At 36.8% G+C, this 12705-nt stretch overlaps 5 protein-coding genes across 9 annotated transcripts; 2 read left to right on the top strand and 3 right to left on the bottom strand.

The window, feature by feature from the left end:
* Positions 1-34: 34 nt before the first annotated feature.
* LOC107881418 (uncharacterized) lies at positions 35-2365 on the bottom strand. 4 transcript variants are annotated; one of them, XM_016795171.2, is made up of 6 exons: positions 2146-2365; positions 1507-1585; positions 1328-1423; positions 694-797; positions 414-550; positions 35-285 (listed from the first exon to the last, which is right to left on the bottom strand). In XM_016795171.2, the coding sequence occupies exons 2-6, from the start codon at positions 1564-1566 to the stop codon at positions 203-205; spliced, it is 480 nt and encodes a 159-aa protein (XP_016650657.2). In that variant the 5' UTR covers positions 1567-1585; positions 2146-2365; the 3' UTR covers positions 35-202. The 4 variants fall into 4 exon arrangements, with proteins under 4 accessions (XP_016650657.2, XP_016650658.2, XP_016650659.2 ...); XM_016795172.2 differs by having other exon boundaries at positions 2176-2363; XM_016795173.2 differs by lacking the exon at positions 1507-1585.
* Positions 2366-3511: 1146 nt separating this feature from the next.
* Positions 3512-4364, bottom strand: LOC103334222 (major pollen allergen Ole e 6-like). Its single transcript, XM_008237167.3, has 2 exons — positions 3961-4364; positions 3512-3797 (listed from the first exon to the last, which is right to left on the bottom strand). The coding sequence occupies exons 1-2, from the start codon at positions 4169-4171 to the stop codon at positions 3772-3774; spliced, it is 237 nt and encodes a 78-aa protein (XP_008235389.2). The 5' UTR covers positions 4172-4364; the 3' UTR covers positions 3512-3771.
* Positions 4365-4517: 153 nt separating this feature from the next.
* LOC103334254 (non-specific lipid transfer protein GPI-anchored 16-like) lies at positions 4518-5755 on the bottom strand. The gene is made up of 3 exons (XM_016795216.2): positions 5343-5755; positions 5143-5229; positions 4518-5050 (listed from the first exon to the last, which is right to left on the bottom strand). The coding sequence occupies exons 1-3, from the start codon at positions 5677-5679 to the stop codon at positions 4836-4838; spliced, it is 639 nt and encodes a 212-aa protein (XP_016650702.2). The 5' UTR covers positions 5680-5755; the 3' UTR covers positions 4518-4835.
* Positions 5756-6289: 534 nt separating this feature from the next.
* LOC103334223 (non-specific lipid transfer protein GPI-anchored 15) lies at positions 6290-7826 on the top strand. Of its 2 annotated transcripts, none has more exons than XM_008237169.2 (3): positions 6290-6744; positions 6842-6964; positions 7467-7826. In XM_008237169.2, exons 1-3 carry the CDS (start codon positions 6426-6428, stop codon positions 7595-7597), a joined length of 573 nt encoding a protein of 190 aa, XP_008235391.1. In that variant the 5' UTR covers positions 6290-6425; the 3' UTR covers positions 7598-7826. The 2 variants fall into 2 exon arrangements, with proteins under 2 accessions (XP_008235391.1, XP_008235392.1); XM_008237170.2 differs by having other exon boundaries at positions 6292-6744; positions 6845-6964.
* A 1576-nt stretch (positions 7827-9402) lies between these two features.
* LOC103334224 (non-specific lipid transfer protein GPI-anchored 26-like) lies at positions 9403-10355 on the top strand. The gene is made up of 3 exons (XM_008237171.2): positions 9403-9835; positions 9919-9966; positions 10056-10355. The coding sequence occupies exons 1-3, from the start codon at positions 9514-9516 to the stop codon at positions 10172-10174; spliced, it is 489 nt and encodes a 162-aa protein (XP_008235393.1). The 5' UTR covers positions 9403-9513; the 3' UTR covers positions 10175-10355.
* The last annotated feature ends 2350 nt before the right edge of the window (positions 10356-12705 follow it).

Genomic DNA, 12705 nt, shown 5'->3' with positions numbered 1-12705 from the left:
CTCTGTCTCAAATTTAAACAAGGAAACAAGATAATTAAGTAAATTGATGACCTTGAACCTAAGAAATAAATAACAAAAACAGAGCACAAGTTTGGTACAAGAAATTCTTAATCATTTTTGGCAAACATATGAGAACTAATATGCTCCCATTTTTCCTGCAACATCTTCCATCTGACATAGAATGAGTGGAAAATTAACTCTCTCAAAGTTCAGCCATGCCCTTCCCTGTTTTAGCATCATAAGTCTTCTCCAACACAACATTCATAGGAGTATCCTTTGGACCAGCTGCAACCAAAGTTGTTGATGAAAATTATCAGCAGAAGATATGGCAAACAGAGATTATCCTATTTTATTTTTGCCCTTTTACAAGTACCAACAAGAAAGTTATAGTTTTCGGGACTTGAGAAAAGTACCAACAGTAGGTCTTGGAGTGGTTCTTATCTTCAAGATCTCAGGACGAGGGATTATAGATCCCGATGCCCCTATTCCTCTAGATACTCGAACTTTTGTTCCATCCTCAAGATATCTAACACCAACTTTACAAGCCCTCCTGCACAAATAAAACAAAGAAAAACACCAAGGTGTGTCAAAACACAAGGTTAAAGAGTGCATGCCCGCCTACCCTTTCACAGGATCAACAAATAACAAAATACTACGGATTTTTAAAACATAATGTTGAGAGTGCATCCATACCCTGTCACTGGATCAACAACTTGCACATTTGAGGCATGAAGTGGGGCTTCGACAGTAAATATCCCACCTTCATGACCTTGGCCTTGCTTGATATGTTTCTTTACCTGCAAAGACAAAGTACTTGTTCAGCGGCAAACAAAATCCACATAATTCGTTGGAATTGCCAAAAACCTTGAACATTGAAATTATAAGGATCAAATAGATCAAAGTTTTTCATGTAGTTTACAGAACATCATATACTACATGGTTCTTGTTTGGATGGTATCCTTTCAGCCCTTAGTGTAAAGGTCTTGCATTTGAAGTTCAAACCCATGGATTTTTCCAACAAGACGGAACTCATTACATATACATTGCACAAGATAGAGAATTTCATAAATCATATGGACATTCGAAGAGCTTCAACCATTAAAGATATTTTTATACATAACCAAACTGTTTACAGACTATCAACAAGCCCAAAAACATGATTTATAATATATTGTAGAATATCAACAATATCAATCTGATTTGAGTGGCCAAAGGATTCTTAACAAGTTTTCTCAGAAAGAAAATTGATATAATAAACAGCTCAAGAAATTATAAGACAAAATCAGATCAAAGGAGTAGTATACCAATAATAAGGCTAGACTGATACCAGATTTTTTCCTTCCACAATAACACGATTCTGAGAGCGAATGACTCGCTTGATAATACCCGTATCACCCTTGTCTTTGCCCCTTATTATCATCACCTGCAAATGAGATTGGAAAATAGTTCACTTATATATGTAGATACAGAAAGAGGCAAAGAGCAAATGATCTTCATCTTCCTGACATTATCTCCTCTGAGAACCTTCCAGTGCCTAATCAGTTTCTCAGCAGCTTTCCAACCCATTTCTATCAAATACAGATATCTACAGAAGCCATGCACAAATATTAAAACCAAAAGATGTGGTATTTCAGTGTTTGATCAGCATCACACTTACTTCAAATCTCAAAGCATAAGAACTAGCAATCAAGTACTAATAAGCATCACACTCGCATCAAATATCATAGCATGAGAAATAAGCACAAGCATTTGCTTGCTTTTCACTTCTGTAACACCACCATTTCCTTATTTCAATAACTGTGCATCGAATATAAGATGACCTTCAAAGACTCACATTTTCATTTCGGTTCCAGGGTTAATCTAGATTTTGGGTTTTTTGCCTATTAACGTAAAATCTATAAAACCACACCTATTTTATACTTGTGATAACAAAACCACACTTCAAATTTTCATGATGGATATAATTGTTCATGACAAAAAAAACGTCGCATTCCAAGTAAAGAAGAAAGGAAGCCGAAACCAAATGCGCTCTAACTAGTCAATATCTTTGAGACATTTTATCAAGCATTTGATAGTCATACTATTCTTAACAGGAAATAAACAGGAAAAGTAGGTACAAATACGCGAGCAAGAATAAGCTCGAACCTCAAGTAAAGTAAAAGTCGAAATGCCTACTGTTAACTTTGTGTCCGTATGGGCTGTGAAGTTCGCCAAGAAGAGCTAGGCAGAAGAAGAAGAAGACGAAGTTCAGAGTTATCAGAGGTTTTAGAGGAGGGGGAGGTGAGCCAAAGAAGACAACGATTTCTGTGGGCTAAGTTGGGCCCAGCTCGATTCCTTCGGGCCAAATTCTTAGATAGCAAAACATTTGGGACAAATAATTTTGATACGGTGTCGTTTCCTGTCTTTTTGGCAAGCATTTGGTGTGGGAGTGTGCAACAATAACTATTAAGACATTGCTTGAGGGGGTTTGTTCTTCGGATACTTATTTCTATGTACGTGGAGCAATTGTCCCTTTAAACCTACCCACAATTCGACACCATCAAAACAAGGGAGTTTTAGTTTTAAAACACAATATAGTTTATTAATTTGGAAGATAGGAATACAATTTCATCTAATTAGCATGAGGCCAAAGACTAAAATGTAGTACCTAATTTTACAAAAATATCATTAAAAAAATATCAAAATTACACACAATGTCACTCCTTCTAAAGCAAGCACATTATGCCACATGTTCATATCTAGCTAACTGCCATCGTCGTCGGCCACCACTGCTGATTGCCACCCACCGCCTCCGGCCACCTGTCACCACCACCACCAAACTTGATTTTGTAATATTTATTTAGTTATACAATATTTATATAAACAATCAATGGTTTTTTAAAAATTTTAAAAAAAATCAATTCAACACTTATTCACACAAATACTGTAAATAAAAACAGAAATTGCAAAAAAAAAAAATTAAAAATTACAATGTAGATATCAATTATATTTATAAAAACAAAAAACAAAAAACAAAAAAGAAAACGAAAACGAAAACAGCTACAAAAACAAAATTTAATTTTATTGAAGCAAAATGGAGGAACCAAGATGAAAGTACTAAAATGGAAACTACAATGCAGAAATGGAAACTGCAATATATAAACGGAAACTACAATGCATAAACGAAAACTACAATACAAAAATAGAAGCTGCAATGCTACCCAAGATGTGTGCCCATAGATCCCGAAAACAACCCACAGTACGTAACAGCCCTGGGCACCAATGTGTCATTTTGTACATGCACAGTTCCTTGTTAGGTGTTCTTGTTCCCACTTCATTTGTATGTCTCTTCTTGGAATATCAATAAGAATGAAATAAAATGTTTTTTTTTATAAATAATATAAGCAAATATCCATCATTCATTATATTTCTGTTTTGATACAAGTGATAATCAATTTTGAATTAATCTAAATTACGAAGAGGAGGATTCGAACTCGGGTGCATAGTGAGGAGCATATCCACTCTAGCCAACTACGAAGAAGGATTCATCTCACAATTTTATTTTCATCAAAGTGAATTAACATTGCGGAGTTTTGTGTTGAAGAAAAGAAAAAAAAACGATTTATTACATCTTGCGAATTAATACACTATTCATGGAAACTGCATGTATATGTGAAAAACTCCTCCACAAATTAATACATTATCAGTGGAATGAAAGCTCATTAATTAATTTATTGTATATCGCTCTTCCTCTGTGGTTGTAAGTGCTTGCTCCTTGGCTATTCAACAAGCTCATACTTTGATATTCTTCAGCCTTTCTGCAGCACAAAGCAAACCCCACAATTAACCTTAATTTCATACATTTTCCTAGTAAGTTCTAACGATCAAGTATGATATTGATTGATACGCGTATTCCAAATTTACAGTTTGACGATATAAATATTTATCTGATAACATAAAACACTGAAAAAGAAAACTTACCGGCACTCTCTTTACTTGCACATTCAGTGTCACAGCTCATCTCACAGTAAGTTCGACCGTGGGCGTCGCCGTCTTCGCATTCCTTCAAGCAGTTGCCGAAGCACTCCTTGTATTCCTTGTGATCACCGTCTTCTGCCTCAGCCTCCCGAATGTGGAGTGCTGCAACAACCACCACCAACATGAGAAACACTGCAACAAGCTTCTTGGCCATTCTTCCTTCTCTAATTGGCTCTTCTTGTTGTTTAACTTTCTGTTTTGATAATTATTGAATTAATTAACAACTTCTCTGTTTCAGTGTTTCTCAGTGACTTGGTTGATATATATAGGGATTTGACAGCTTATTTTAGGCAATACTGGTGGTTGATATTGTTCTTGCATATGAGTAGGGTTAGGAGAGGTGTCCAAATGCCTTCTGAAATTGCACCAAGAAACGGTCTTTCCGCCCCTTTCTTTTCCCCCAAACTTTTTTTCACAAAAAGTGGTATTTCACAGATTTATTTTAAGACAGTTTCATATTACGCAGTGGAGATTAACATCAATCCCAAAACAATATAAAATGATTTGAAGACAGAAATTTCATTACAAGATGTGAATATGATGTATACCATACAAAAAGGCATACATAGAGCCACGTTGAAATTTCCCTAAAAGGACTTACAAACCATAAGTCCGAAAATTATAAAAGAGAATGGTATTCGCGTATCCCTAAATGTTGAAACCGAGAATGAGTTAGGCCAACAATGTGTATCAAACTTACACATATTAAAATCGATCCCAAAATGATAGACCTTAAGAGACACTTCTATTACAAGATATATGAATGTGATATAACGTACAAAACGGCATATGCATAAGAAGGGTAGCAGCAATAACTATCAGCAGGACTTATAAACCACAAGTCCCAAAATTATGAGTAGGAGAGAGGGTGGGGAAACATGAGATGGAGTAGATGCTGATGGTGATGGGGTCAGTCGACCACTCCCTGGAGTAGATTTTGTTGGAGCTTCGGATTCTACTGGTGGAGATGTTGGCTGCAGATCATCAACTGTCCCAGATTGTGGTGCAGGAGCTTCTGCTACTGCCTTAGAAGCTGCACACCAGAAATGTTTGACCAAACTGACCAATGCCTTCAGAAGTCAGAAAAATAAAATGAAAAGAAACAATTAGCAAATTTGTGATTACCTCTTGGACTTAAAGGGGAAGAAGCTCTTGGTGGGGGAGTTGGCCCTAGTAAGGCAGGACCTGGAGCTGCTAAGGGACTAGCAGCGGCTGCCAATTAAAAAGAAATTTCGCACAATTAGCTTAAAAGTATATTTCAATTGGCCACACTAAGATTAAATTATAATTAGAAAAATTGCAAGATTATGTGAGTGGCAGAGCACCTTTGCATTGTAATGGGACGCCCCCCATGTTACAAGCTCGAGGAAGAGAGAGCGCCAGGGTTCGGTTAATGGGCAGTTGGAACGGGACATTGGCAGTTATGAGAAGACAAGCACAGTCCTTGCCGGTGCCCAATAACGACTTTACCGAACTGCAACAGCTCTGTGTTGGTGGTGTGCCATTCCTGCTGCTCCCAGTGATATAATTTATGCATGGGGTGAAGTTGCTGATCATTGAGGCTGTGCATGGTGTGCTAATCTGCCCGTTAATCGACGTTAGCGAAATGATTAAGAGGGTAATTGGGATAGTAATCAATCGAAAAGCCTTGAACAATTCCATGAGTTAGGCTTCAATGGAATACTGAGGCTTAGAACTTAGTTGAGTTTGGCTCAAGCTGAGGAGATAGTTTATAGTACGTCGAAAACCGAATTTTCTTTATAAAAAAAATAGTGAAAAAGAAAATAATTTTAAAGAAGAGTGGTTTTGAAGTGGGTTTTGGAGTTCAACTAATTTAACTAACGTCTTTCATACTTGAACGAATCATTTACTTGCAGGATTTGCTTTTACTTGAATGAGGAAAGTTCTAGCTAGGTATTGGCTATCCTCTGAACAGAGCTTTGGGGCAGAGGATTGGTGTTCTAACTATGTAAATTTGATTCAAAGTCTATATGATTTGTCCCTCTCAAACATAAGTTGTTTGTTTATTATCTCATATTTTTGCCTAAACATACTAATTGTTATTTTAGTGGGTCCAAATTTAAGGTTTAGGTAATCTAAAAATGGAGCAAATCATTAACTGATTTGAAAAAATAGCACTTTTCTTATGTCACAAAAGCAGTTTTTGGTTGCCAACAAACAGCAATTCAGTAGAAGTTGGCCACCCAAATACACCAATTTATTTCTCTCTTAGAAAAGAAAAAGTTTCCTTTATAAATCCCATCTCATCCCTTCCCTTTCCTCGCTGAAACACCGGATATCTAGTATACAACATAGGGTAAATTTCACTTTACTACTCGGATATCTATTATACAATATACATCTCCCCAACTTTTGAAACTATTCTTTCAACAAGTAGAGTTGAAGATATGGCATTCAAAGGAATTGAGATGGCTCTAGCCCTGGTCCTTGGGTCCATGCTTTTGGGTGGAGCCATGGCTCAATCAGGCTGTACCACTGCACTCGCAAGCCTGGCACCATGCCTCAGCTATGTTACAGGAAACTCATCAAACCCATCATCTTCATGCTGCTCACAGCTTTCTAATGTTGTCCAGTCATCACCACAGTGCCTTTGCTCATTGCTCAATGGTGGCGGCTCCTCACTTGGTATCACCATAAACCGAACCCTTGCTCTGTCTCTTCCTAGTGCCTGTAAAGTCCAAACTCCACCCGTTAGCCAGTGTCAAGGTAAGGAGGCCAAATTGTTTACGTATTGACCTAACAATAAGGTTTTTTATAGAGAAAAAGAAAAAAAACTTTTGAGTTAAATTGAATATTGTTGTAGCAGGTACCAATGGACCTACAACAAGTCCATCAACTCCTCCATCAAGTTCCTCTGCAGATCCCTCCAATCAAACACCTTCAGATGCTTCTACACCAGAAGCTGCAATTTCGCCTTCGGCTACAGGTATATATCTTCCGTAACTAATTAGTCTGGAATATTATGTTGTTATACTGTAAATTTCGGTATAAATATAACATGTGACATGATGTCACATGTTATATGTACGAAAGCGGAGCCAGAAATTTAAGTAAGAGGGGGCACCTTTAAAAATTCAAACACTTTCTTTTATGACAAATCAACCTAGTTTTTAAGAAATCCCTAATTTTATCACTTTTCTCTATTTTTTTTTTTCTTTACTTTTTGTATGAATAACCTATCACTCTTTTATGATAACAAAATACATGCAATCCAACGGACATTTAGACATAAAAATGAAAGAGAAACAAAGAAAATAGAGGTCATTTAAGAATTTGTGAGGAATTTTATAATATTTGTACAATATACTAACATAAAATTGCATGTACAACAATAGTTGAGAGGGGCCAGTGCCCACCCTGGGCATGCACTGGCTCTGCCATATGCCCCCTATCTTTTGATGCTGAGTTGTAGCTTTGGGTGAATGCAGGAGAAGGGTCGAAAACAGTTCCATCCACAAAAGGAAACACATCTGATGGAAGCAACATCAAAGCACCCCTTCACTTTGTTCCCTTGCTCCTTTTCGTTATCTCTTGTGCTTCTACTCTCACCAGTTTTTGAGTCTTCTACAGAGATTTGGGGCCTGTTCTAGTCCTACACATATTTCATTACCATTTCTTTTCAATTTTATTTGGGTGTTCGTGGAGATGATCATTATTTTTTCTCTGGAATCTTGGCGATGGAGGTCACTATTTGTACTTGGGTGTGTTTTGCTTTACATCGTTTGTTTGTACTTACCTATTTACAATTTATAATGAAGTATGAGTAGGGTACTCTTGCTCCCTTTAAATTTCATGTTCAACCATAAATCATAATCTACCTCCGCCGAGTGACACATGGTAAAAGATCAAAACCGATTAAAATTGAGTTGGATAGATTTGATCAGTCAGTTTTGACAGATTGAATTGGATCTTGAATAACCTTAATATAATAGTATCCGTTCGTTAAAAGAAAACAAAAACAAGAAACAAAATCAATCTCATACTCAAGCCCACCCGGAGGGATGCCAAAGTTTGCATTGAAAAATAAGATAAAATTGAGGGCCGAAAATCTTCTAATATGGGTTATTAATTTAGCATATCATAAGCACTGCAGCCGTCCATAGAAAAGCTGGATAAAGTGCTTGACGAACACGTTTGAGCAGCTCAAATGATGAGCTCATGCTCTTAAATTTCAAATACCCTAAAAACGAAGGTTTTGATTCTTCGCTCCAAGTTCTCAAATTTCACAAGCAGCACCATAATAAATAAAAATTAAATTAAATTAAAAAAGGGCAACCACTGCTCCAACGTACAAATTCAATAAAAACCAAATGGTTAAAGCAAAAACTGGTTACGTCTTCGAACCACATTTTGGGACCCAGGCCCAATTGAGTCTAGTCCCACGATGGCAGTGACCCATAAATCTGACAAAAAAACAATGATACTTGTAGAGGCCCATCTCTCTCATCGTCATTCAACCCAACAAGCATTTTCCATTTTTTTTAATTATAATTCATTCAAGTAAATATGCATATTTAACTATGTGATGTGGGCTCATGGGTTGATTTAGGGTTTTGGTTATATAGGGTTTATGGACTTTGTTTGGGCTTATAGCTAATTGTGTAATGTGGGCTAGTAGTTTTAGTGCAGTTTTTGTCTGCGGGGAGAGGTTTCAATGAGGAGTTTAAAGTAAGGAGGTAATTTGAAGAGACTGATCCCACTATCAAAACATTTAAAATATTTAAGTCCTATGATTTCTTTACATTTGTTGATGGTAAGATTGACCTCCTTAAATAGCCTTCTCACTTAAACTTCTCATTATAGCCTCCTCGTTGTCCGCGTTAGTTTTGCTTTTAGCATGTTAATTTGTTGCCCTCTTGGAATTGGTATTTTAGATGTCTTGTTGATGTCTTTGATTGTACCGTTGAAGTTTATCTAATGAAGTTTCTATTTGATCCAAATTAAAAATACTATGTGAACTACCAAATGGTCCAAATCTGCAAGGGGCTTGTAGTTAAGCGATTAAGTATTTATTCATGCATATGAGATCTTAAGATCCTAAATATCGCTTATATGAAAAAACAAAATGGTACAAATCTACCAAAGCAGGTTGGCCTGCCTTTCCTGGACAGTCGCAATAAGCATCACATTTTCTTCTATGACCTTAACCATATTTGATTTTTAGTACACACGTGGACATGCATAGGGCAAACTTTATTAACTTATAATTCTTAACTCTTAAGAGTCCCCCTCCTAAAGTTCTAGTTTAACAAATAAAATCTGTTGCAAAGTAGGAAAAGTAGGCAACCCAATTTGAAAGCCAAGCCAGCTGCCTCTTTTTGGGTCACAATTTCCCCTTTATATATAAACCACAAACCCCTCTTGCTTATACAAAAATAAAAAAACCCATTACCAAGAACTTGCTCATCATTTCACATTTCACATAAATATAGTGTCACTTGCAAATCAAAGCCACTCTCACTCAAGAATAAAAAAATGGCCGTCAGGAGGATTGAGATTGTGCTAGCTTTGGTCCTTGCGGTGGCTCTGTGGGAAGGCACTGTTGATGCTCAATCAAGCTGCACCAAAGTGATCATCAGCATGTCCCCATGCCTTGATTACATAACAGGAAACTCATCAACCCCATCTTCCTCATGTTGCTCACAGTTTGCTAATGTGGTCAGCTCACAGCCAAAGTGCCTCTGTGAGGTTCTTAATGGAGGCTCCTCTTCCGTTGGTGTGAACATCAATCAGACGCAGGCATTGGCCCTCCCCTCTGCTTGTAAAGTCCAAACACCCCCGATTAGCCGATGCAGCGGTATATAAAAAAAATTACAAAATTCAAAAAACATAATGTATGTGATTCTGCAGGGTATATAACCTCTGGTCATGATTTTGCAGGGTCATCTCCACCGGGTTCTCTCTCAGGGGCGCCAACTTCTCCTTCAGGTAACCAATTTGATTCCCAAAATCACATTTCTTTACACTAAATTCTAATCGATTTACAATTTGACATGTTACTCTGTGTGTGTGTGCAGGGAGTGGATCTAAAACTGTACCATCACCATCAGATGGAAATTCTAACAAGATGGCATTTCCTCTGCTGTTCTTCTTGCTCTTCATTGCATCATATGCTTCAACTTCCACAGACAACTAAGCTCCTCTTCCATGAATGTTTATGTAGCTAGACTCGTGGGACTATATAGTATAGGGTAACATAAACTTTTTCTTATTTTTGCATATTGTTAGGTGGCTGATTGGTTTATGGTTTTTGTAAATCCTTTGCTTGGGGGTTCAGCCTCTCATAGAATTCAAATAAAATAGTCACAGATTTTCTACTTTGATATATATATATATATATATATATATATATATATATATATATATGGACACAAGCAAATCAAGCACTGAAATCATAAAAATCAATTAAGCTGTCACCACTGACACCTTGGTGCTATGAAGCCTCCAATGAAGTCAATTTGCAATAATATGAATGGGCAGCTGAAAACAACAACCATAAACTTGAACAATGGTAACTCAAGAAAAGAGGATTGTAGCAGTTGGTTGCTATGCTACACAATTAAACTTGAACAATGGTAACTCAGAAAAAAGGTCAACTGAAACATCTGTTGAGAGTTCTTTTCTCTTGCTAGCATTGTTGTTCCTCAACCTTGAAATAGAAGAAATGGTGGGCAACATGAACATGACTCCCACTACAGAAATTACTATTATCCCAAAGGGTGGATCTAATTTTTTCTTGCCACCTATATATAAAAGAAGGCTGGTTATAGCAAAGATTAATAGAGGGAAAAAAAAAAAAACTCTAGTAACACTAACAAGAAGAAAGATAGGGTTTCAAAGGTCATGACTAAGAAGACTTGGGCCGGACCTCTCGGGCTTCTCTTATTTTTTGGGCTAGGCCGAGGTTTCAAAGGCCGGCCCTAAACGAGCTTGGCGGGTGGGAACTTTTTTTTTTCTAATTTTTATTATTATATCTCTTTGTTACAATTTTATATCTAGGTGCAAAGTTTCCCAATATTTATATCTATGATCAATAATAGAAGCAAAACAAAATATAAAGGAAAAAGTTTCTCAATATTTATCAAACTTTTATCTTCATAGCAACAAGCATTTTCAATTATTGGATAATAAGAGTATACATTAAATGCGTCATGAATATTAATTGAGCATGGAATAACATGACTAGATGTTGGATAATACACACCACAACAAATCTTTGTTGAATTATCATGAATGAACACCATTGGGCCAATTTTATTGTTATGTTTATTATTTAATTTATTTATGTACGGGTTGGGTCTAAACGGGCTCAAATGGGCCGGACAGAGGTTTCAAACCCTTAGTTCAAGCCCTACTCATTCTTAGAAAGAGTCGAGCCGATCGAGCCTAAACATTGGGCCAAACTGAGTTTTAGCCCATAAGGCCTCGAGCTACCCATTTCAAAGCCTATGAGACACGAGACAAATGATGATTATAAGTTTTACCTAATAAATCAAAATGTGCTAGAGGAATGTTCGACTTTGTTTCCCCCTCTGTAAATTGTCAGACATCCAGCAAGTTCCTATTCCATATCATGCAGCCAATTCCTTGCACAAATGCATATGTAGTACAAGAACAACTCTTAAGGCACGTCTCCTCACAATCCTCATCTAGACAAGGAACCAAGTGTGCAAAAGCAGACAACTTGGCCCGCCTTAGCACTACAAACCCATCTTCATCATTTTCCTATGTACTATTTCTTTGACTTTAATAGATCTTCCTAGAACACTCATCTAACCAATTTCCTCTCATTCATTGGTCCAAGTCCCTTGGTGTTATTAGCCCCTAAAGGTTGAACGGCTTAGATCGGGCCAGTCTTATCTAAAGTAGGCTAAGCCTAAGGCCTACCTAAGGGCCAAGAATTTTTGGGTTTATGGATATGCCAAGACTTTTCTCTGTCTGAAACAAGAAAGGAGAAAATGAAGACGGAAAAGAAAATTTTGAACTTGGAAACGAGGTTTTTAAACTAGGTTTTTGCAAGAGATGAGTAAAGTTCCCATAATCTGATCTGACAAACTCTTTGCAGATATGCTTCATTTGGTCTAGCTAATTTATAACCATGTTGAGAATTGATGATAATATAGTTCATATTCACATTATCTAGGTGGTTGAGAGTGGTTGTGTCTAGCTCATATTAACAGTGAGACAATTGATGATAATATAGCTCATATTCACATTGATCCGTACATTGAATAACAATGTACAATATTAGTTTCATCTTACATAATAAGGAAAATCTCATTTAATTTACCAAAATTAACAACTTGCTAGCTCATTAGCCATTTCCTTGTTATTGGCCCTTAAGGGTTGAATCGCTCAGGCTAGACCAGTTCTATCTCAAATATGCTAAGCCTAGGCCCTACCCAAGGGCCAAGAATTTTCAAGTTTATGGGCGGGCCAATGGGCCGGGCCTATATGACCATATCAAATAGGCCACATATATTATATTTAATTAAATGCAATGATTAGTAATACTAATTTACTTTTATAAACATATTAAATGCAATTATAATTAATGATAATATTAAATGTGCCTATATGATCATAATAGACCCTATCCTTTACATGACGGGTTAGTCTAAGTCCGCCCATAACATCAAGTTGGGCCAGCCCATAACACCAAGTTAG

The sequence above is a fragment of the Prunus mume genome, linkage group LG6 (assembly GCF_029339155.1).
Source record: "Prunus mume cultivar Tortuosa linkage group LG6, ASM2933915v1, whole genome shotgun sequence".
Lineage (NCBI taxonomy): Eukaryota > Viridiplantae > Streptophyta > Magnoliopsida > Rosales > Rosaceae > Prunus > Prunus mume.
Note: the sequence above shows the minus strand (reverse complement) of the source record. Positions and strands in the feature narration are given on the sequence as shown.

Bases quoted from the DNA above. Each gene is read 5' to 3' on its own strand.
- LOC107881418 (XM_016795171.2), bottom strand. From the start codon at position 1,566: ATGGGTTGGAAAGCTGCTGAGAAACTGATTAGGCACTGGAAGGTTCTC. The intron at 798-1,327 runs GTATCAGTCTAG...TTGTCTTTGCAG, and splicing joins TTGTGGAAGGAAAAAATCTG to GTAAAGAAACATATCAAGCA. The intron at 286-413 runs GTACTTTTCTCA...CTTTGGTTGCAG, and splicing joins CACTCCAAGACCTACTGTTG to CTGGTCCAAAGGATACTCCT.
- LOC103334254 (XM_016795216.2), bottom strand. From the start codon at position 5,679: ATGGAATTGTTCAAGGCTTTTCGATTGATTACTATCCCAATTACCCTC. The intron at 5,230-5,342 runs GTGCTCTGCCAC...TTTAATTGGCAG, and splicing joins CGTCCCATTACAATGCAAAG to CCGCTGCTAGTCCCTTAGCA. The intron at 5,051-5,142 runs GTAATCACAAAT...TCTGGTGTGCAG, and splicing joins TTCCCCTTTAAGTCCAAGAG to CTTCTAAGGCAGTAGCAGAA.
- LOC103334223 (XM_008237169.2), top strand. From the start codon at position 6,426: ATGGCATTCAAAGGAATTGAGATGGCTCTAGCCCTGGTCCTTGGGTCC. The intron at 6,745-6,841 runs GTAAGGAGGCCA...ATATTGTTGTAG, and splicing joins ACCCGTTAGCCAGTGTCAAG to CAGGTACCAATGGACCTACA. The intron at 6,965-7,466 runs GTATATATCTTC...GGGTGAATGCAG, and splicing joins AATTTCGCCTTCGGCTACAG to GAGAAGGGTCGAAAACAGTT.
- LOC103334222 (XM_008237167.3), bottom strand. From the start codon at position 4,171: ATGGCCAAGAAGCTTGTTGCAGTGTTTCTCATGTTGGTGGTGGTTGTT. The intron at 3,798-3,960 runs GTAAGTTTTCTT...TTTGTGCTGCAG, and splicing joins TGCAAGTAAAGAGAGTGCCG to AAAGGCTGAAGAATATCAAA.
- LOC103334224 (XM_008237171.2), top strand. From the start codon at position 9,514: ATGGCCGTCAGGAGGATTGAGATTGTGCTAGCTTTGGTCCTTGCGGTG. The intron at 9,836-9,918 runs GTATATAAAAAA...ATGATTTTGCAG, and splicing joins CCCGATTAGCCGATGCAGCG to GGTCATCTCCACCGGGTTCT. The intron at 9,967-10,055 runs GTAACCAATTTG...GTGTGTGTGCAG, and splicing joins GGCGCCAACTTCTCCTTCAG to GGAGTGGATCTAAAACTGTA.